Source organism: Lotus japonicus, chromosome 5 (genome assembly GCF_012489685.1).
Source record: "Lotus japonicus ecotype B-129 chromosome 5, LjGifu_v1.2".
NCBI classification, from domain to species: domain Eukaryota; kingdom Viridiplantae; phylum Streptophyta; class Magnoliopsida; order Fabales; family Fabaceae; genus Lotus; species Lotus japonicus.
In genome coordinates, this window is record NC_080045.1 from 248,110 (window position 1) to 271,400 (window position 23,291).

General features: G+C 33.4%; 2 protein-coding genes and 1 pseudogene across 5 annotated transcripts; 1 reads left to right on the top strand and 2 right to left on the bottom strand.

Annotated features, from left to right (window-relative positions):
- Positions 1–503: 503 nt before the first annotated feature.
- LOC130717308 (uncharacterized) lies at positions 504–7,120 on the bottom strand (annotated as a pseudogene).
- A 2,853-nt stretch (positions 7,121–9,973) lies between these two features.
- LOC130717310 (replication protein A 70 kDa DNA-binding subunit C-like) lies at positions 9,974–12,629 on the bottom strand. Its single transcript, XM_057567492.1, has 10 exons — positions 12,599–12,629; positions 11,839–11,935; positions 11,628–11,749; positions 11,468–11,540; positions 11,222–11,351; positions 10,952–11,106; positions 10,701–10,821; positions 10,415–10,597; positions 10,253–10,327; positions 9,974–10,180 (listed from the first exon to the last, which is right to left on the bottom strand). The coding sequence occupies exons 1-10, from the start codon at positions 12,627–12,629 to the stop codon at positions 9,974–9,976; spliced, it is 1,194 nt and encodes a 397-aa protein (XP_057423475.1).
- Positions 12,215–22,528, top strand: LOC130717006 (ubiquitin-like domain-containing protein CIP73). Of its 4 annotated transcripts, none has more exons than XM_057567089.1 (18): positions 12,215–12,372; positions 12,876–13,079; positions 13,183–13,300; positions 13,595–13,699; positions 13,815–13,933; positions 14,073–14,153; positions 15,500–15,667; positions 15,765–15,834; positions 15,908–16,059; positions 16,650–16,814; positions 16,896–16,967; positions 18,238–18,358; positions 18,426–18,746; positions 18,831–18,979; positions 19,048–19,296; positions 20,453–21,031; positions 21,881–22,036; positions 22,191–22,528. In XM_057567089.1, the coding sequence occupies exons 2-18, from the start codon at positions 12,951–12,953 to the stop codon at positions 22,260–22,262; spliced, it is 2,826 nt and encodes a 941-aa protein (XP_057423072.1). In that variant the 5' UTR covers positions 12,215–12,372; positions 12,876–12,950; the 3' UTR covers positions 22,263–22,528. The 4 variants fall into 4 exon arrangements, with proteins under 4 accessions (XP_057423072.1, XP_057423074.1, XP_057423075.1 ...); XM_057567091.1 differs by having other exon boundaries at positions 19,066–19,296; XM_057567092.1 differs by having other exon boundaries at positions 18,453–18,746.
- Positions 22,529–23,291: the final 763 nt, after the last annotated feature.

Genomic DNA, 23,291 nt, shown 5'->3' on the forward strand with positions numbered 1-23,291 from the left:
TATACATTGTAAGAGATAATAACGATCAAAAGATTAAAAAAAGTCCCTTATATAACGTATGTCCAGTTGGTATTGGCCAATTGTATAGGATTCCATCATAATGAAAAAGATAATGAACTAAAACTCTTAAGATCTGGACAACTATATACTGGCATTAGTAAACAGTTCAATATAACACATAATGAATTCTGAAATGTCAAACTTACTCAGTTAATAAATCATCCCACATTTTTAGCATATAATACAGAATAAGAGAAATCAGATTTAGCATTTGAGGGGTAAATTGAACTTGTATCAACTTACAAATATAAAGTTGAATAAGAAAAATGTTTAGGTGATAGTATTGGCAACAATATCTAAATATGGAACTAAATAACACAGGAAAAAGACAGCATCCTCCAAATGAGTATCTCTAAAATTTAATTGATACCACAATATGCAGAATATAACAATCAAATAGAATGTAGTCGGTGTTTGGAATAAAAGAGATGTTAAAGGTTACCTCATATGTTCTGAAATACTTCTCTATAAACAACATTTTTTGTTGATTTGCTTATTTTTTCGTTGTCGTCTAAAATAAGGATTTTTAATCCTTTTCTGCTTTTGACTCTTGAAATGGCGACATAGAATTGACCATGAGTGAAAACTGGTCTAGGTAGGTACAAACCAACATGACTTAGAGATTGTCCTTGACTTTTGTTGATTGTCATTGCAAAACAAATTGTGAAGGGAAATTGTCTTCTTTGGAATTTGAATGGAAGACCAGAATCTTGGGGAATTAAGTCCATCCTTGAAATGAAAACCTTTTCACCTTTGTTTCTTCCAGTTACAACAATGGCACCGATGACATTATCTCTCAAATGTTTGACAATAAGCCGAGTTCCATTGCATAAACCTGAGGACTGGTCAATGTTTCTAAGCAGCATGACTGGAACACCAACCTTAAGTGCTAAATTGTGATTTGGAAGTCCTGAACATTTCACTTCATTAAGGAATTCTGTGGTTATCCAATCTGCTTCAAAGTTCTTATCTTCATCTGATTTGCAGGGAGTATCACAACTAAGATATTGTCTTTCATTTCCTTCAATTTTGGACAGTATATATTGATTAACTTTTTCAACTGATTCACATGTAGGTGCCAAAATAGCTCTTTGCTCCCAAAAATTAGGATTTGACATATTTAGAGATAGATTAGGATATACAAAATCAATTAGTTGAAGCAAAGGATCTTCTGAATTGTTAATCAAAAGATCTTTAGGAACTTCAATGTTTATTTCTCCATCGTCGTTCATATTAGAATCACCATTTCCTATCTTCATAATCCAGTCAGAAAAATGCTTGATTTCATCCTGATATTGTTGTTCCTTTAAGCTTTGTAATCTCATATTTTTAGTCAAGGAAAGTACTTTGCAATGCCTCCATAAATATGATGAATTTACTGTTGCTGAAACAATATCTTGTCTACTGCCTTTCTGAATAACAGGAAGTATTTGGCGAAAATCTCCTCCCAAGACAATTGTTTTACCTCCAAATGGTCTTTTAGCATTTTCTTTATTTTCCAAAGACATTATATCCCTTAGTGTCCTGTCTAGAGCTTCGAAGCAAAATTTATTCATCATTGGTGCTTCATCCCAAATAATCAAGGAACTCTGGCGTAGCAAATTTGCTTTCAAACTTCCTTGTTTAATTTTACATGTTGAGTGCTCATTAAGATTCAAGGGAAGTGAGAACCTTGAATGTGCAGTCCTACCACCAGGGAGAAGTAATGATGCAATTCCACTTGAGGCTGCATTTAGCACAATTTTTCCCATTGAACGAAGTCCTGCAGATAAAGTCTTCCAAATATGTGTTTTCCCTGTCCCACCGTAGCCATAGACAAAGAAAAATGTTCCTTTAAAGTCTGATACTGACTTTATTACTTCATCATGAACATTTCTTTGTTCCAAAGTCAATGAATTAATCAAGTCTTCATACAAAATACGCATCTCCTCTTTGTTGTATGACATTTCTTCAACTATTAACTGGTTTTCAAAGATGTCGTCATCTGGTGGTTGATAGTTAGTGAAGCCTGAACAATCTGCCAACCTTTTACCATTTCTCTGCAAAAGTTTGTCAATTTCTTTGAGGCACAATTTTTGAAGATCATCATCTTCAATATTTAGTGCTGCAAAGTAATAATCCTTTAAATTAATAACTTCTAAAATTGCAAGTAAAATTATATATTGGGTTCATCTTAATTTTAAATATATTAAATCAGTATGCAAATGAAAAGCATGGTTGATGTCAATGAAATAATGTATACAATTTCAAAAAATTGATGGAAAATCTGCATATAATATAAGGCATGTATTGAAGAGTTTGATATTGTAAAAGAAAATGTGTTAGTCTTACCAAAATTATGATGAAACTTTCTCAGATTGTATTCAATTCCATCAGCTAGCAACTTCCAAGTCTTAGACCAAACATGGAGTGGTCTGCTCATAGTGTTTGTAATTAGCAAATAAACAAATAACTTTCTGATTTGGTGTCCGGATCCTAACTCACTTGTCTCATTGATTGCTGCAATGAACTCTTTATCATCAGCTAGTAATCCCAGTGCATGACATGCATCTTGAAAAGTTCTTAAAATTTCACCATTCACTTTTCTTATACTCTCATAGCTGGTGCAACCTTTCTGAATAGTTAGTAGCATCCTCATATAATAAAGTTCACCTGTTCCAGGAGGAATATATGTTAGTCTTCCAATTGAATATCCTTGCTCCCTTAATTTCCATGTTCTACTTTGTTTATCATAAACAAACTTGTTAGGAAATTCTGAATAAGTCAGACTTCTTGCTTCCTGATATTTTCTGTTGGCTTCCATCCATGCCATGAACATAGTTCTATCATCCTTTTTAAGTTCAAATACTTCATCAATAGGCTGGTCATCTCTAAATATAATGGTTTGTTCATTCGGAAGGTGGAATTTCAATCTTTTAACTGACGGCCACCTTTTATGGATTTTCCAAGTAAAAGTTCGCCATATTGCTTCACATGGTGAAACGTATCTACAGTCATAGTACTGCTTTATCTCATCAACAACACGTTGAGAACCAGATGAATCTGCAGAATTTGAAATTTCAGCAGTGACCCTGTCCTGACCCTTGTTTACATATTTGAACAGATATTTTATGGAGTTTGACTTGTTGCAGTATTCCACATTTATGTGAGCCTAATACTTCATTAATAACTGAGGGTTATAAGGGACAACACTACGATTATCAAGTTCAATTCCATTCTTTGAAACTGTAATGCCATTCTTCCGTCTTCTATAGTTTGGATATCCATTTTCATCAATTGTTGTGTTTGCTGCATATTTCTTTGGAAAGTACTTGCTACACTTGCGATCCTTCATGCAAGCACAATGAGGATTAGATGTACCACACGGACCATGGATCATGTAATTAGAAACTAATTCATACAATTTGGGATATAATATAGGATCTGGCAACTCTGCTGATATGATTCCATCAATGTCACTTGGTGTTGTTAGCTTTTTTTCACCATGTAACCAAAGAAGTATGTGAGCATGGGGAAGTCCTCTCTTTTGAAACTCAATGGTGTACATTCCTGTTTTTTTTTTAAATTAAAGTAGTATTCCTTTATAATCATTTATAAAGCTCAAACATATTCAAAGGAATATGAGAATCATTAGTTAGGAATATGAAATATATATTGAAACTTACCTGCATCAAGTTGTCCAAATATTTTATTTTTTCTGAAATCCACCATGAGGTTATCAAGTTTCATCTTGAAAACCCGAGAAACTATATCTGGTCGGTCTTCTGCATTCAAATGTCTGGATTGTACAAATTCTTTGATTTCACTCCAATTAGAATTGCAGGTAATTGTGATAAACAGATCAGGAAATCCCATTTTCTTACAAATTGCCATAGCATCTTGACAATTGTTAAACATATATCTTACTCCTCCAGTGAAAGAAGATGGTAGTATGATACGTTGTCCTATAGATGCTGGATCAGTATCTCCTCTGTTAATTGCTTCTTTCAAACCATTTAGAACGTCAGCTCTTATAAGTTTCTGATTATACCTTAGGAAGGAGAGCCTTTGAGATTCTATCATGGTGTAGCAATCTACTACAAATTGTTGAAATAGTCTTCCAGCATTGACAATAGTCCCATACTCAGCATTTCTTTCTTGAATTCTGAATGAGATGAATTCTCTAAGTGCAATTTTTATTCTTTTTCTATTTCCATTTGAGTTTCTGATTGGAATGTTGTCTTGGAATCCGTCTTCGCCATAAGGGAACAATAATGGATATTGCAATGGAATAAAGGAGATATGAGTTTCTGGGATCCTTGTCAGGCGGCCTGAAATTTTTCTGACAATTATATCTCATCCTGGATCTACATCAGTTATATCCCCAACTATTAAAGCTGCAATTTCATTGCATGAAGGTAGGTTATAAGTCCTTGGATCCTTTGTCCTACTTCTATATAATCTAAGACAAAAGTCTGATGTTTGGTTATCATTGAAGACATCTCTAACTCTTCTCCATATTTTTGCAAGCTCATTGTCCTTGTCAATCATATCTTGAAGATCCTGAACTAATGAGACATCAAATTTGTCATTCACATTTTTGACCTGCATTATAATTAGATGTAGTTCTGAAATTAATATACAACACATATGCATAAAGCTTATGATGAATATTTGATTGAATGTAATTTAATATGTATGGATTTAACTGACCGAAAATGTCGCATTCTATTTTCAATCTCATTTTCGGTGTCATATATGTATAGTTGTGCAAATTTTGGTCTGTCACCATTGGATGGTACTAAACTTCCTATGCGATGATAATTCTGACCACCCAATATGAATTGAGGAGGCGCAGATCCATTATTAAGAGATGTATCAACCTTTCCACCAATAGAGGTGAATGAGAACATGTTGTTGTAAGCTCTGATATTCTTCTTGAAATTCTTGCTTCTAGGGTCAATGTCTTTAATCAACTCGTAAAGAAGTTTTGGCGGCTTTTTTTGTAATGGAAGTTGCACCTTTCCTTTCATACAACATATTGAGAATTCAGGATTTCTACTATTTTTTGACTTGTCTGATCTCTCTTCATACCAAACAGATGCATAACAATAGGTGCAAGTGAATGAAGGTTCTCCAAAGCAGAAGATTCCTGGCAATAGTATGATTTTAAAAAAAATTATTGTTAATTTGGAAAAATAATTTAATTTTTTGAGGCTTAATACAATATTATCTCATTTAATATTATAATATAGTTCTATTCATAATGTACCTTCATTTTCTCCTTTACTATGCAAATAAGATTCATAGGAATTATGAGTCTTTTGATGTGAGGCATCATTTACTTCAAAATATATTCCATCATGGGAAATGTTTGATGAGCTTGACACAAATTCTGTTGGTTGTAGACAGAATGCATGAGGTGTAGTATATGATGAACCTGTCAATTTTCCATTTGCTAAAAAAATAAATTGTGTTAGTTGTGTTTATTAAATTTCATAGCAAATATGAATGGTCATCTATAAATTTTAAAGTTAAGTATGAACTAACCTGAAGTTGTTGCATTGTTTGCATTGCGCTTTGTTTTCAATGTTATTATCCTTTGACATCTTGCTTTTTTAGATAAGTTTAGAACAGGAAGTCGTGAGTTGGCTCCAGTACCATTAGTATCAAATTCATCTGATAATTGTATTAAATATATGAATATTAAATTATCATAGAAAAAGACTATGATGTATGTAATATACTATTTAAACTTATGAAAATTACAATTATCATATTGTCTTTTGAAGTATATTTACCTTTAGTATTCAAGTTTGAAGTACCAATGTTGACATTATCACGGAGATGATGATTGTTATGTATTCTTTCACTCACATTGGGTCCATTCCATTGTATACTGTGCATATCAGAGTTGGGAGTTTGCAAACATATTCTCTTGCCTTTGTATTGTGGGTTGTTGTTATTAGTGAAATCTGATTCGGGTTTAATGCTTGTTGGTGTATGTGTGATATCTTGTAGATGACCTGCCAGAACAATAAAAAAGTTATCAAGAATATGTAATATATAATAATTATAAGCAAGTTATGGGTTATACCATAACTGAGATAAATGTTAAGTATTGAGAAGTAATAAGTGTTGGGAATAATAGATGATTTAAATTGAACCTGTTATTGGATCCAGACTATTTTCATTTGTTATATTACACTGTACACCTTTAGTGTTGGTGTCTTGTTGAGCTTGTTTTCTTTTCTTATATTGGGAACTTCCTGAAAGAATGAATACAGATTGGGATTTATTTTGTGTGCAAGTGTTAGTGATATAATTTTGAGAACATGTGTTAAGGTTAAGTAAGAATAAAATTGTGACAAATTAGTATATAATTCTAGTATACCATTAGTATACCATTTTTTTCTTATTTATGTATAGTGTTAATGATTTTTCTTTTCTCTAATGCTTAAGTGAGTGTTTTTATTGTAAATGATTAGAAAAGGCATGATGTCAGTACCTTTGGTATTTGCTGTGCGCTTAAACTTTAAAATGGTGGTCCTCTTCATTCTGGCATCCCTCCATAGTTTGAGATGTGCATTTTTTGAATTTGAATTTGTATTTGAATTAGTGGGGTTAATAACATGTGAAGATGAAAACATAGGAGTTTGGTATCTGGGTTTTGACATATATTGCTTATCCATCACCAGACAGCCTAGTTTATAAAATTAATCAACATTGTTTAGTTATAATTGTTTGATTTAGTAAAAAGGGTAATAGAGATAATTAATCTGTGATAAACATACCTGAAGGTGGGTTAACAAACGGATAATGCGCAGTATGGCTGGTAGTGGAGTATATGAACATTGTATTTGGATCAGTGTTTTCATCTGTGTGAGCATGAAAATTCTATTAATTAGAATGAAATGTTAAACAAAATAATTTAGTTCAAAAAATATGTATTGTAGTTTGTAAAGGAAAAAAAGGCCTTCATCGTACCTGGTGATGTATGTTGAAGTTTGTCATGAGAAGGGTGCATTGATTTTTTTCTTTTAAATTGTGAACTTTGTGTTGAAGAACATCCAATTTCCATATCAGTTTAGTTGTCTATAGTGGAACATCAATTAAAAAAGAACTTGAAATAGAAGTAAAGGGAACTCTACTGCGAGATAGTCTGTGTCACGGTGATAGAGCAGACAGCGTGGTTGAAGGCAACCGCTGTTTGCTTTGATAATAACTTGCCAAGATCTGATTTATGAATTGATGATGAAAATAGGCCTTCTTCACATCCAATTGTAGATGATGAGTTCCTTGGTGGTGGAATATGTGACTGAATATGAACTTCGGATAACTTTTTAACAGAGGAATTGTCTTTGTTGTTGTTATTGATGAAGGGATTATTAGCGGCAATCAAAGATGCAGAAGCGATATTGATGTTGTGGTAGAGTCTGTTTTTTTTTCATCGTTATTCGTTTTATTGGTTAAGGTTAGGTTTTTTTTATTTGAAAAGAATGAGAGGTTGATTCTGTGATTTTATTTTGATATTTAAGATATATTAAAATTTAAAATAGGAAGATTATTTGATTATTCTTCAAACCATCGTATTAGTAAATTTTAAATATTATCATATCAAGTATGTTTTGATTTTGAGAAAGTAAATATTATATTTATTTTTTTATTATTTGATTTTGCCATTTTGGGATAGTAGATTTTAATTTTGATAAACCTTTGGGGTAGTAGATATTAAAATATTTTGAAATTAGTAGATTTTTTTGTTATTTTTCAAATATTTGAATTTTATTTTTTTAATATTAAATCCATCGTCTTTCCCATTATCATTACCATTTGATAATACTTTATTTTTAAAATTAAAAAACCGTAATTATGAAATCACCCCAATTTCATATTCGCTTTGTCCCTGAAAAATAGGTTTCATATGTTCTTCCAAATGCAAAATTAATGGTATATTTCACTCAAATTTAATCAACGTTCAAACTAATTTATTCCCAAATTAATTTGATATTTCTAAATTTATGAAACTTGCTAACATTTAGGGATGGTAATTAGTCTTGAACTATTGGATACTCACAGAAAGTTCTCATAATGGGTGTGTTTTAAACTCATTAAATGGTTATGGTGTTAAGCATGTGTAAATACCCACAAAAATGAGTGGTACCCATGAGGGTATGAATATTATAGTACCCAATCCGCCACGTTCCTACTGAAAAATAACTTTATAAGTTCTTTTAAAAAATTAGTTAGTGAAGTCCGAATATAAAATATATGATTTTTAATTTATCATTAATCATTTTTAATTTTATTGGTTTTTGATATCTAGGTACTAATAGGATTTGAAAACAGAACTTATGTAATTTTAATCCATCAAGTACCATTTAAGCTATCCATATCAGTATTTTTAAATTTAGTTAGTAACATATTACTTTTAGGAGTTTATTAACAATTCTAAAATTAAAAATTTAATGCTTCACTTTATGACTTATTTTTTTTCCATATATTATACTTATTTGAATATTTTACTTGTTATAAATTTGGATTTTCAGTTTAAAAAATAAATGGGATTATTATTTGTATTTTTAATTTTATAATAGTATTTATTTTTTAAAATTTTTTTGAAAAAAATCATGTAAAATATAATTTGTTTTATTAAATTGTGGGTAGTGGGCACGGCTACAGGGACAGGTACTCATATAGGCACCCACACGAGTATGAGGTCGTGTATGATTACTTTTTTAAAAGCAGGTATGTGGATGAATATTATAGTATCCTAATCAGACTCTAATTATTGCCTTCCGTAGCTCATTTCCTTCACATGCAACATTAATTTTTTTTCACCGTTCCACTCCCACACTCTTCTTTATCTTCTCTTTTTTTGTTTCGTAAGGCTGAAGGAGAAAAGTAACAAAAAATTAGAGATTTGTGATTTTTTTTTTATTTGTAATTATTTTAGCAATATCATTGTACAATTTTTCACTGAAGGTATACCTTTAGCATCAGATCTTATTCAATTGAAGATTTTTGAATTCCTTTTTTGGTTTTTTTTTTAATTTTTTTTTTGTGAATGAATTTTAATTAAATTGTTGAATCTTTAGGTTTGCTTTGATGGTATGAAAAAGGACAAGAATTAAATTAGGAACCGAGTGAGTGAGGTGGACGTAATGGGATAAGAAGGTTATGAAGTGAAAATATAGTGAATTGATTAACGCCTTATTTGAAAAAACAACTTAATTAAGCGTTTATTCATAAACTATAACTATAAGCTATTTTAAAAAGTTTATTGAAATAAATTGAAAATAACTATAAGCATCAGCTTTTTTTCATAAACTATCCTTCTAAGTTTTAAAACATTTTTGTAATAGTAGGGACTAAACCCAAACATTTTCTAACTAACCCAAATTTAGTTTTTTTTTTTACCAAAATCTTAGTTGATCCTTTAATTAACATATTATTTAATTTTAAATATTAAGTTTACCATGTAAATTTACGTTTAAAAAATTTTTGAATAAATAATTTTGGGTATGCAAATATTAATTTTTGTTTGTGCTAAAAAAAGTCTAAATCATCTATTTATAAAAAGAGTATAATAGTTAATTTTTTTTTTGAAATTTCTAAAGATTATCTGAAAGATATTTGGATAACCATTTACTTTTAAGTTATAACTTTCATAAGATATAGAGAAAACATTAACATGATAATAAATTGGAGGGGACACGTAACAATATATTGGTGTGGGCATAATAGATATATAACAATAAAGATTCCAAATAATAAAATAATACATATGTAATCAAAATATAATTAAAACATATAAACACATTAAGTAATTATGTTTGAAGTATTTTTAAAACATACAATTTGCAATAAAATATAAATGTAGAAGCACAACTAAATGGTTATTTTATCCTGTCCCAGGTATTTAGAAATGACATTAGATCTTCTCTTTTTTGATTTTCTTGATGATTTTGTTGTTTGGAACATCAGATGCTTCTCCACCAGCAGTACCCTTTTTGCGGGTATAAGTCCTCTTGAATGGATCTTTCTTAGTCACAGTTGGGCTGTCATATTTTCTCTTTTGCTTAACTTCTTCAGACTTAAGCTCATCATCAATAGAAGCAGTAAAATCAGTCATCAAATCCTGAAATATTAAAAGATCATATTACTTAAATAAGAATTATTCAAAGTTTTAAATTTTAAAGTCAAGGTATACCTTTGAGTTCATTTTTGCAATTTCAGTCTTTTGTGGATTTGTTTTGATGACTTCTGTGACCGATCTGTCAACCTCCTAATGAGAAATATTTTAATAAGTGAAATGTTTGTTTTGATCTTAAATTATAAATTAGTATATAACATGTAGATATAGATATATTACCAATTTTTTTGGACTCATGAGTTCAGTGAACTTTTGGATGATTGAAGCATCATCAGTTAGTCTGTTAACACGATAGCATGCTTCATATTTGGAGCTTTGATTTTTTTTTAGTTCAACCTTGAATAAGAATGTCTTATCCACCAAATCAAGCAGTTGAGCCGGAGGAATGTGCAGGGTATTTTTCTGAAAAATTATTATTTCATATTTGTTAGTCAACCATAATATTATAATGAAGTTAATTATAAGAATAATATGGTTTTTAATAGCATTAGTATTGTAATTATACCTTATCAAGTATATCAATGAACTCAGAACATGTTCGGTTTAATATCAGAGATCCCTCTTCATCAAATATAACCAAGGATACAAAGTCACTTTCATCAGTAGCCCGGACCTTTATTCGGTATCTAGATTTTGATTAATTTACATGCTAAACTTGATGTGACTAAACAGTAATGTCAAATGTAACAACATGTATTGAAGGTTAGAATTTTTTTTAAGATTCAGTGTACAAAAATTTTAGACAAGGAAAAATACCTTGGGATTGCTGTCAAAAGGTGGTGTTTGCAACTTTCACAATAGTACAACTTGCTCCGTTGAATAAGTGATCGATTGCATTTACACGCAGGGTACCACCAATCATCAGAGTCTACAATGTGTTTAATGGTGGCCTTAATCACTACATATTTTTCCTGTTGAAAATTTGACATCAATCATTAGATTTTAAACAATTTGCTAAAGGACAGTTTGTTGAAAATATTGAAAATCAAATCAAATTATATTAAGGTTTTATAAATAGATACATACATGTTCACAATCCTTAAGTTTCTCAATTGACATTCTTGTGTTCTTATGAAGAAAATCTTCCTCAGCAGATGTCTGTGCATAGATAGATTTCTGGGATAGGTTGGGAGTTATGACCTGATTTTCATTTTTGCTTGCATGAAAAAAAAAAGAATTAATTAGTTTATTGTGAAAATTAAGATTTACTTTTAAAAGCAATTTTTTTGTATTTACTTAATTTTACAGTATTGTATCATACAATTTCTTAACTCATTCACTTCTGAAATTTCTGGATTGTAGAACAGTTTTGTGGAGTACATTGAGTTTTGCAATTGTGTTCTTCCTAAGCAAACATGTTGAATAAACATGATTATGTACCAAAATTTTGTCATAGTTGTAAATAGATGTTAAGTATGAGATTATCTTATACCTCTAAAAGTTTTAACCCTTGCATATTGAACCACCAGAACGTTGTTTGTAGATGCATCATTATCAAAGTATGAATTGAATTCATCGACATAGTGACCAAATAGAGTACAATCAAATTTTTTCCTGTAGCATGTGTTAAACAGAGTTATGATTTGAATATTGAAAATTTTCTATAATAAAATCACTAATCTGAAATGTAAGATAGAACTGACCCATCAATAAGAAGATTAATTACCATCCTCTTGCATTTTTCTCCAGATTTTTCGAATTCAATAACAGGATAACAGCCAACAATTATTCCAATGATATCTACAGAATTTAGTAAGATCAATAGTAAAAAATGAATATAAAACCTTCCTGTTTTAAATTTTAAAGGAATGCTACGTGACAAAACCTTCCTTTAGTATATGATATAGATATAGATATAGATAGATTTTATTATTTTTTGGTCAAATAGTTTGTCCTGAATTGTTTTTGTTGATATTATTAAGATTGGTGGGGTTGAGTGCATGGGCCAAAGCCCAGTTCCCCGAAGACCCATGGGCGACTTGTTACTGTTGTGTGAATTGGCTTCGCTGACAAGAAAAATGAAAAGGTGAAATGGAAATGAGTTGAATACTTGAATATGTAGATGTATTGTAATTACTAGGTTATATTATAATTATTATTCAAGGTGATTATTGGAAGAGTCTCAATCTGTTCTCTTGTCAGACTTGTTTCTGGAAAGATCATCGCCTCCATCTCCGGTGAGTTTCTTTCTTTTGCTACCTCTACTCTACAATCTTCCAAACATAGATCCCTTTACTCCTTCCAAATCCTCTGCTTCCTCCCTGTCATCATCTCTCAATCTTCAATCGCACCTATTATCATTTATTATAATTTCTGTTGTTTTCATATCTCATAGCTTTTTTATACCGCGTCTAGTGTATGATAATAAATTGTGCATTTTATTTTCATTCGATGTAAACATACAATTTTCCGCGTCTCTTGATTGCATATGCATTAGGCTACACTACTGACGACATGTCGATGGCACTTTGAGTTGTTTAGACAAACGAGTAAAGTGATGCATAAGATAATCACAAATCATTTTGCATCTTTGGAATCCATCTCTCAGATAACTTGTAACTTACTGGGTTTTATAATTTAATATCTCAAAATCAACATATATATCACTGCTCATACAAGTTCTTGTTAGGTCATTTTCTGATGCTTCAATGAAATATCTCTGGACTGCATTGTGTTGCAGTTACTTTGGTATCATATTGGTGTGGTTAGTTCTGCTGTATTCCTTGCTCCAAGACTTTGCACCTGAACCAACAGCATGGCGGATCAATGCTCCAATGAGGGCTCCACTAGTGCCAATACTTCAGCACAGAGTTCGGACTCAACTGTTCAGCTTAATATCAAGACTCTAGATTCCCGCATCTTCAGTTTTCAAGTGGACAATAATGTTAGCTATAGTCTCCATTCCTGTCATTCTTGTGTTTTTCAGGTCCTTTCTTGTGGTAATATCTATAAGTTAGAATATAACTCCAAAAATGGTATTGTTTCAGATGCCCGTTTCATCGTTCAAAGAGAAAATTGCTAATGAAATTGGTGTTCCAGTTAGTCAGCAACGCCTGATTTTTAGAGGAAAAGTGTTAAAGGATGAGCATGTCCTTTCTGAGTATCGTATCCTTTCAAATTGTTAATTTATTTTTTTAAAATTAGATCCATGACCTGGATGTTTCTTACTTATAAGGTGATTTAGTTATCTTTCAAGTGAAGTGCATTATTTACATTCAGTATCTTCTCTGTATTGAATACTTTATTAGTTTGGCTTTTAAAAAACTTGGATTGCGTGGCAAATAGAAATTCTGTGACTTGAAGCAAAACTTTTTATATTTGATGAAATGGCTTATTGTTTGAAATCAAACTGTGGTGCTTATCTATTTGTTCTAATAACATAATCCTTAACCTTTGAAGATGTTGAGAATGGGCATACATTGCATTTAGTTGAAAGACAGCCAAATCAGTCACAGGCGTCTGGTACGAGATCTGCTGAGCCAACTGGCACAAATGGTAACAGAGGTGTAAATCATGGTCCTTTTCTTTTTCTCCTTAAAGCTTAATAATTTTTGTAGATCACGTTTCTGTTGTCCTGTACTAAATGCTGATGATAAACATAAACTTTATTATTTGGAAGGGAATGATACAGGCTCAGGGGCTCCTCGTAATCGTGTTGGGCAAATATCACACAGTGTTGTTCTTGGGACTTTTAATGTGGGGGAACAAGGTGAAGGCATTGTTCAAGACCTAACCCGGGTTCGTTACTGTGTTATTTGCATCTATTTTGAGTAGTTATTGTTCTTGTTTTCTGCCCTATTCTGTTTTTGGATAGGTGTTGGCAATGGTTTGCTTTGGTATTGCTTAAGAAACATTATATGTTGTATTATGTTTTCAGGTTATTGGGACAGTTTTGAATACTATTGCAAATGGTGGCCAGAGCACAGTTAATGTTCCTAATGCTACACAAACTTCTTCAGTGAGTATCACTTTTTGCTTGACAAGATGACCCTGTGTTGCTATATTTTCTATCATTCTCATTTAATTTCCTTATACATGAATTTCACTGATTGAAGTTCACAGCCATTTTTTTGTCTATATTTTCTATCTGTTATTTTGAGATTCTCCTTTCAACAGTGCATGTTAATTGGTTAAGTTCCTCTACTTTTCCTTTCAATTTCATCTGCTTAGATAGTGATAAGAACAGAATATATTATAGAGGTAATGATGCAACTCTGGTTTTTCGAGAGTCAGCCTCTCCTAATTCTGGAATTCGGGAGTCCAGTCTCTCCCCATAAAAGACACCACTTGTGAATGAAACAAATGAACATACACACCCCCTATTTAATAACCACCCCTAGACAATTACAAACAGACACAACTAACTAATAATAACTGACCCAATTTAAATTAAAACACCTCCTATCTGCTACTGCAGTCACTGTTCATGCGCACTGTTCACATAGCCCCCTATCAGATAGTTTATGAATCAGTCAGAAGTTGTATTATCTATTTCAGGTGGCTTGTGTTTTTTGGTGCACAATTTTTTATTTTCACCGACTATTCTAACAGTGCCCAATCTCAAGTATCATATGGATAATCCCGGTGTTGTCAATCTCGGATAGCAGTGCGTAGCGGCCGGCTGCACAAATGCCATTGTGGTATAGCGCATAGAGGGATGGATACTATTGTGAATTTTTGTATAGTATATATAAGATTACTATATGCAGATAAATGATACTCAAAACTCATGGAACTCATAATTAATATTAAAAGGGTCATAGGTGTCTTAAACAAAACATACTACTACCAACAAGAATCAAGGTAACCAATAAGTTTAAGTCTCTAATTCCTAAACTAAACTGCATAAAAGTAAAAACATGAAAGTTCTATATCACTTCCTCCTCAAACTAAACCATTTTCAGCATGTTTCAAAAGCTAAAACCCTGAAATACGTCCCCAAAATGCCCTAACATGAACTTTCTGTGGGTTGTTTTTGGGTTTTTATCAGTTCCACCAAATAGCGGCCAAATAGCGCCCTATGGCTTCTATTTCATCCACCTTGGGATAATCCTTTATCTAATTTTAGAATTGTTACTTTCCGTTTTTTTTATACAATGGTAGATCTTTATTTTTCCTTTTGCTACTATCATGCCATGGATAAATCCTCTTATATTCTGTCATCAGTTTATTTTGTGAAATAGATTTAGTGCAAAACACCTGTCCTCTCAAGTTAATAGATGCTCTGCTACATGTATCCTACAATATATGTCCTTTGAACTTGGTTGTTGTGTATCTAAACTGGGGCTGAATCAATCTGGTCAGGCTCCACCGGGGAATGAAACTGAAGGAGTGCATGCTGTAAGACAAAACCTAGCAGGAAATCAGGCACCGTCTGGACAGACATTTCCTGGTCTGGCATTCCAATCTATGCCTCAAGTTGTTCAGATTCCTATGGCTGCAGGAGCCATACCCCTTCCTTCTCTCAATTCAGTAGGAACATAATATCTCTTCTGCATACACTCTTAATTTAATATTTTTGAAGTTTAATGCCTTTTGTTTTTATTATAACATATCCCCTTCATTTCAGCCAATTCCTGATTCATTGAACACACTGTCTGAGTTTATAAATAGCATGCAACAGGCACTATCACAAAATGGTATGATATTGAAACTGTTGCCCTTTTCTTTTAAATTGAACAGACATTGAAATATTTATATTTGCTTATGCAGGTTATCGGCCAAATCTTTCTTCGACTAACCTTGCAGATCAAAGAGTGGAATTGCCTTCCAATGCACAGGGATTGCCAACACTTGAAGCATTAAGCACTGTATTGCATCGTGCAGAACAGTTGCTTGGTAGTCAAGCTGTTGCTGCACTATCTGTAATCTACACATCCCTTTTAAAAATATTCTGCTTTTCTCTTCAATTTGCAATTGTAGGATATTTGTTGTCTACAGTATAAGTTTTACTGGCAAGAAGACTTGAGCATTATAAATATACTCTTAACCAGTACTATCTTAAATGCTTGATTGTTTCATTCTATATATTTCTGTTCGGAGGAAGTATTACATGGTCATAATAACTGGCATTTTGAGTTTGTTTGTTTTAGCGATCGATGGTAATGAAGTTTTATTTATATGAAATTATGAACTGAAAGTAATTAAGAGCCTTCCTAGTTTTGGTTCTTTAATTCAACTTAGTATTTGAGAGATGTATTTATTCTCGTGTTAAATAAAACATCTAATCTTCTGATATCTCACCATTCATCCCTGGCCATATGTGTTGATGCAATGACACATAAATCTCTAACAGACCGAGTCTAAAATAGAAGTAGCTCTGTCCAACTAATTTTTTTTTGTTATCATGATGTAGTATATTTTTTATTGTAGGATTTGTTAGTATGAAATAACCTTACTATATTCGTTCTTTATCTTATCTGATTACGTTTTACTTGTAATTTTGCGACTCTAGCATATTGCTGGACGCCTAGAGCAAGAGGGGACTTCTACCGATCTGGGTATGAGGGGTCAAATACAGTCAGAGTCAATGCAGATAGGACTTGCTATGCAGCATTTGGGTGCACTTCTACTTGAACTTGGTCGAACAATGTTGACACTGCGTATGGGACAGTCTTATGTATGTTTTGATTATTTTCTTAAGTGATCTGGCTTACTTTATTGTGTCAAAATATTGTTCATGATCATATTCCAATTTCAGGCAGAATCAGTTGTGAATGCTGGACCAGCAGTTTATATTTCTCCATCAGGGCCAAATCCTATAATGGTGCAGGTTCGTCATTTATTTTGAACTATTCACATTAGCTGATGTTTCAATCAAGCATTCAAGTTGATTAACATGCGATAAACTATGCATGGTTTGATATTTCAAAACTGAAATGTGAAAATTATACAAGATTAGCTTGGTTTAACTGCAATTAGATTGTTAGCAGCACATTGAAGATTGAAAGAAACACAGCTGATAACCACTTTTATTTCGGAACCTTGTCGTAGTTACTCTGTTCAACAAAAATATTCATTGTGGAACTTGAGTAAAGAAATCTGATATTCACATGTACTCTTAAGTCTTAACATATTACACTGTATGCTTATTTTCTTGGCTTCAGAAACAATATAAACTAAATATTCAATAGATTGTGTCATGATATGTGAAAGAATGAATTAAAAGAATGACTGAGGATTGCTGTGAATCCGATTATATTTGCATATAGCAAAGTTAGCGCTGTATGCTAAATACTGGAAGGAAGGGGAAATCAGATAACATCTTTATTGAACTTGTAAGAGAAAAGAGGAAAATTAGGGAAAGATGTCTCTTTAAAAGTGGCTAGATTAGAGGCAATTAGATTGAAGAAAAATCAACAATGAAGCTAGGCTTCGCAGTCTTTCTGCGAGAGAAGGCAGTGGACTTGGTTTAGTTAAGTTCTATATTGAGCATCACTAGTTGCTTTAGAAAGGGTATCTACACATATAATTATGATGAGTAAACAATTGTTTTTAGCCCCTCAAAGATATAAGTGACATCTCTTTGGTCATCCGAAGAAAGTTTGCATCAGTTTAGTCCATCATCACTGAAAGTGATTAGTGACGTCAATTTAGTGATAGAAATTGTTAGAACTGGTAATTCACAGAGAAAGGGAAGAATCAATTGACGAACAATTGGATTCCAGAGCCTGAATTGATTCATGAACCCTTATCTCTATGTATTGAATATTGCAGAAAGAATAGGAAAAGCATACAGAGAAGGTAGTTGTAACTGAATCCCAAACATCCAACTAACCAAAACCTTGTGCTTTCCATTCTTTATGGTCTTCAACCTTTTTCTTCTTTTTTGATGTTGTTGTCTTCATCAAAACCCAACCAAGGTCAAGGAGAGGCTCTTCTTCACAAATTGTGGTGTGCTAAGTGCTCGCATTATGCAAGTTCATTGATATTTGCAGCATATTTGATGATCAATTTACTGAACCATGTCCTTATCTGTGCGGTTTGGTTGATGGGTTTTGTATTTTCGTTTCTGACTCTGCTGATATATTGCTATTTTTCAGCCCTTTCCACTTCAGACAAGCTCCCTTTTTGGCGGTCCTGCTCCATCTTCAACTCCTGCATCTTTAGGTACCATTGGTATTGGAAGTGCTCCTAGGAATGTAAACATTCACATACATGCTGGTAAGTAAAACTAACTGTACTAATACCTATGAACTATACAGCTTTTATTTATTTTGCTTCTTACCAGGTACCTCTCTGGCACCAATTGTTTCAGCAATCGGTTCTAGGCCAAATAATGGGGAAGGGACAAGAAGTGAACACCGTAATGAGCCCGGCTCTGGTGATTCAGGTTCAACACGGGTATTACCTGTTCGAAATGCTGTATCAGCGACTCTCCCATCACACACTCCTGGTGTTGGAATTGCTGGTAGCACGCAAACTGGATCTGGTGTTTCTACTTCACAGCCACCTCATGATTCAGCTCCTTTTTCATCTGTTTTAGCTGAAATCCATTCTCGCCTTAGGAACTCTGTTGGTAATATGCAAGGAAATAACACAGTTCCGTCAGGTGGTTACCAAATTGTTATTTCATTTTATATTTAAGCTTCTATTCAGTATCATTTAGTTTTAAAATTATTTCGCGTTGAATCAGGACAAATGGAATCAAGTAATAGGGACTTGTCTTCTGGGCCTGAATCAAGACCTCCGCTGGGAAATGAACAGCAAGATACCATGGAGAATGGCTGTGAGGCTGCCAGTGCATCCTCAGTTGGTGGCACTTCTGAAACTGGAGTGGAGAAGGTAGTTCTTTTGCCCATACCTTATGATATATCTGTCTGCTACAAGGATTAATTTTAATTGACTAACAGTTTCTCAATCACAACCAGCCCCAAACCGAGGCAACCCAAACCTATAATAATGAAGAGAGAGATGTTTTGGTTGACAAATTCGTTTCAAGCAGCTCTTCCAATCAAGATTTACCAAGTTGTTCTAGTGGAGAAACAATAGTAAAATCAGAAAAAGTACAGGATGCTCCATCAGTAATCGAAAGACGAGATGGAACTGAACCTGCCAAAGCTGCTCCACTAGGATTGGGTGTGGGTGGTTTGGAGCGTAAGGTAAGCTTATTGGTAATGTTTTATGAATAAGAAGCCTGAAATTTCCAATTGACGTGGCATGCTGTGGGAATGGATTTGTTTGCGGTAATGTTGAAATGATATTTGCGGTGTTTGAAAGGTTGCTGGATGAGTCTTCTTCCTCCCTTTCAATTTATTTATTTTCCTTTTTTGACTTTACATTCTGTTATACTTCTTGCAGCAGTTCCCTCAATCACACTAAATTTTAACCACAAGAACACATCATATTTTCCAGTATGTATTTCTATAAATTAACCAATTTAAAAAGTAGCACAAGTCACATAGCCTTTGAATTCGGATTGTGTCTAGGCTTGTATCTTGGAGAATGAATAAAATATTTTTACTTTGTACTAATTAGAAACTGAAAATATTTGGATTTAGAGTGTGGTTGTTTTAAGACAATGGTTGGTCAGATAACTTCTTAGATGTTGTGCTTGTGCTTTGATATGTCCGTATGAACTGTAGCTATGAATCCCATTCCTTGGCTGGTAGGTATTCTGAAGTCATTCTGTTCTTCAGCTTAACATTGAATTTTTTTAGTATGCTTTCATAATTTGGAAGATAATATGATGTAGCAGTTTTGAACATGTTCTGTTGAAGCTAATTTTGTTGCACTTCCAAGACTAGCAATTTAAGTTTGGGAATTTTTATTAAAAAATGAGGTTTCTATTTGACATGATTGTGACAGATTTATTTACCATGCTCCGCATCCTATGAAGATAAAGATTCCCCATGATGAGTGAAAGTGTCCCCGTTCCACCCTCTTTACCTACAGTTATTCTCTATGGGGCATGTTTATATATATATCTTTTTTTTTCCTCGGAAACATTTGCATTTTTTCTGAACTTTTTACTTAGGGGTTGGAGAATGGGAAATATTGATTTATCTGTGATATGGGAAAACGTGTCGTAAATGTTATAATAATGAAAAACAGCAGCATGCTGTAAAGAAAATGGAATACTTAACGTTTATTGAACTTCTAGAGTCTGTTATGTAAACTGTTACATAAACTGTAATAAAATTGTAAAGTTGACAAACTTGTGCTTAAATGATATGGACACTATTTAAATCTTTTACTTTATCATATTTCATGACTATATTCTTGACTTGTTCTTATTAAATTTGTGTGCCAAAACAGAGGCGAACTAGACCTCTATCTCCTTTAGGTAAAGGTGCTGATGATGGATCATCTGGTTCTTCCATCAATCAAAGTCAGCAGACCAGAACAGATGGTCAACATTTATTGCAAACTCTAGCTAGTCATGGATCTGCTGTGAATTTGAGAAATGCTAATAGAACATCCCAGCAGCCCTTGCCCTCCAGTAGTAGCCAGGTTGATGTGGCTGGTTTAATGTCTCAGCTTTTGCATAGCCCTGCTTTGAATGGTTTGTTGGAAGGAGTTTCACAACAAACAGGAGTTGACTCACCTGATGGATTGAGGAATACGTTGCAGCAGTTCACGCAGAGCCCACAGATGATGAATACAGTCAATCAGATTGTCCAACAGGTTGGCAGTCAGGATATGGGGAGAAATATGTTTGCTGGAATGGAGAGAGGGCAGGGTGGCGGTATTGACTTGTCAAGTATGTTCCAACAGATGATGCCTATTGTATCTCGAGCGCTTGGTGGGGGTAATCCTCCCTCGTTATTCTCTGCTACAGAGCCAGAACCTGGTGCACCCTACAGAGATGAAAGTTCTGATAATCGAAGCATACAGGTTTGTGTACATGTGCTAACTGCAAGCCGTTGGCTGTGTTACTGAACTTCCATGTTCTTTATTTCTGTGAGCTGTTAAGAACAATTAGTTTTGTGTTGGCCACTTATTTTGGTTCTAACTGAAGTCCTCTTCAGTTCCTATATGTTAACTGGAAGCTGGAATTTATAGATTTTTCCCATTGATGGGGTGAGCTTTCAATCTCCTCTTTGGCAGCAATAGAGTGAGAAAACTGGAGTATCATTTACATGTTGCATCTCTGTGACAAGTTGATGCTGCCTCTTAGAATTCTTATATTAGTCTTGTTTATGAGTGTTGTGGAAAGTTGGTTTGGAATGTGGTACATTTTGTTCCTACACTATTTATGTTGATAGATGGAACTGTCAAAAGGGCCTTGGCAACTGGGCCAGAGTGGGTTACTATGAGGATTAGCCCATTATTTTAGTGGCATGTTTGACATAGCTTGCTGGCCCATTAGATCTGTAAACCAACCTCTTTAATTTTATTAAAATAATTTCTTAATGTCTTTATGGTGGGTAAATGAACTAAAGCCTATTTTACTCTCCATTTATTTATGGCTCAGATAAGATCCTTCAAAGGCTGCTGGTGCATTTTTACTTGGCTCATCCTTAGCTAAGCCTGGCCTGCCCATTTTGACATTTCATGTTGCATGGCATGTATTTGTGTTAGTATGACTAAGTATTGTTTTCCTTTTGCCAGCCGTTGCAAACCATGGCCTAATTGTCTGTTTGCCCGTGGTTTGGCAGTCAAAATAACTAAACATTATTATCCATTATTTTTGTAAACTGAAATGTGGTAGTGCCTCAATAATGATGTTTTTATCTTTTCCAGCTTGACCTTCAATCAGTAGCTGAGAGGATTGATCGCCTGAATCCACCTAGTGATGTTTTCCGTGCTGTAGCTGAAAATGCTGTCGAGCTTTCTGGCAGTGGAAGTGCTTCTAGTGATCTTCTGGATGAGTTATGCAGCAATGAGAGCCTAGCTAGGGTAAGTATTCATTTATGTGAAATGTCCGTTGTGTGCTCAAAGGTGCTTGTTGCCTGTTGCACTGCCTTCATATGTTGATCTGAAGATTTTTTTTATGCTTTTTTAATGAAATGACTGCACAATCTCATAAAAAATTAAATTTCTTATTATGCAGGAATATGTGGACATGTTGCGATATGATGTAAATCAGCTGCTCGAGGGACAATCTGAGTCGGACAAGTCCTAATTTAAGTTTATGTGCATATTCATTTTCTGCTTTGTTGCTTCTGTTTAGAGCAACAGCTTTTAACCTTCCTGAAAGTCCTTCTAGAAAATGATTTGGCGTGTTGTGCCCTCAAACAATTATTTGGTCTGGATCATTTTGACGGACTTCCAGATCTTGCGTGAAAAGTCAATATACACCACATGCCTGGCAGTTAATTCAAGTGTAACATTTGTTTGATGGCCTCAACAGCCATACTTATATATAGTCTTCTGGGCTCATTTTGGACATGTTAATTCTTGATCAAATAGCCTTGTACATCTTGTGCTTTCATTGCAATTTGATCCCTCTCCCTCAACCACCACTCTTCCTCCTTCAACCACCATAAAAAACTCATCTTAAAACCCAGAAATTCGTGAATTAGCCCAGAAATTCATGAATCATCTTCTTCCTCCTTCTTACTAATATTTTTTTTATTCTATATTACCTTATATATTATATATTTCTTTTAAAAAAATATTGTTTAATTTATAACGGTAAAACCAGTGAATATATTTTCCGATGTATCAAAATAAAACCAGTGAACATTAAACCGGTAAGGGTACCCGTTTCATCACGATCCAGTTCTAATAACTTTGATATTTGTATTAAACTTGATGTGGTTGTGTTGTCATGCGTGGTTTTTAAATTTACTGTCTAGTTTTATGTAATTTTATATTTTTTATTCACGTGCTGGAGATCCCAGTAAAAACCTATAAGGACTGAGGAGGTGGGAACAAAAATGAGGGAAGAATTCACCCGTCGTCCCTAGATCTGATTTACAAGGCATGCATTGAAAATTGAAACTCAACAATGTGAAGCATCTGCATGCCATGAATAATGAGATAGAAAATAATTGAAAATGAATGGAGCATAAATTCGTCACATGTGTGACCTACCTGCCTTGAAGTAAAATACAAAACCAAACCATCAACACAACAAAATACCACCCACAGTTGTATTTGCAATGCATTAAAACGAACCCATGTGGGAGACAAGACAAACACGCACAAG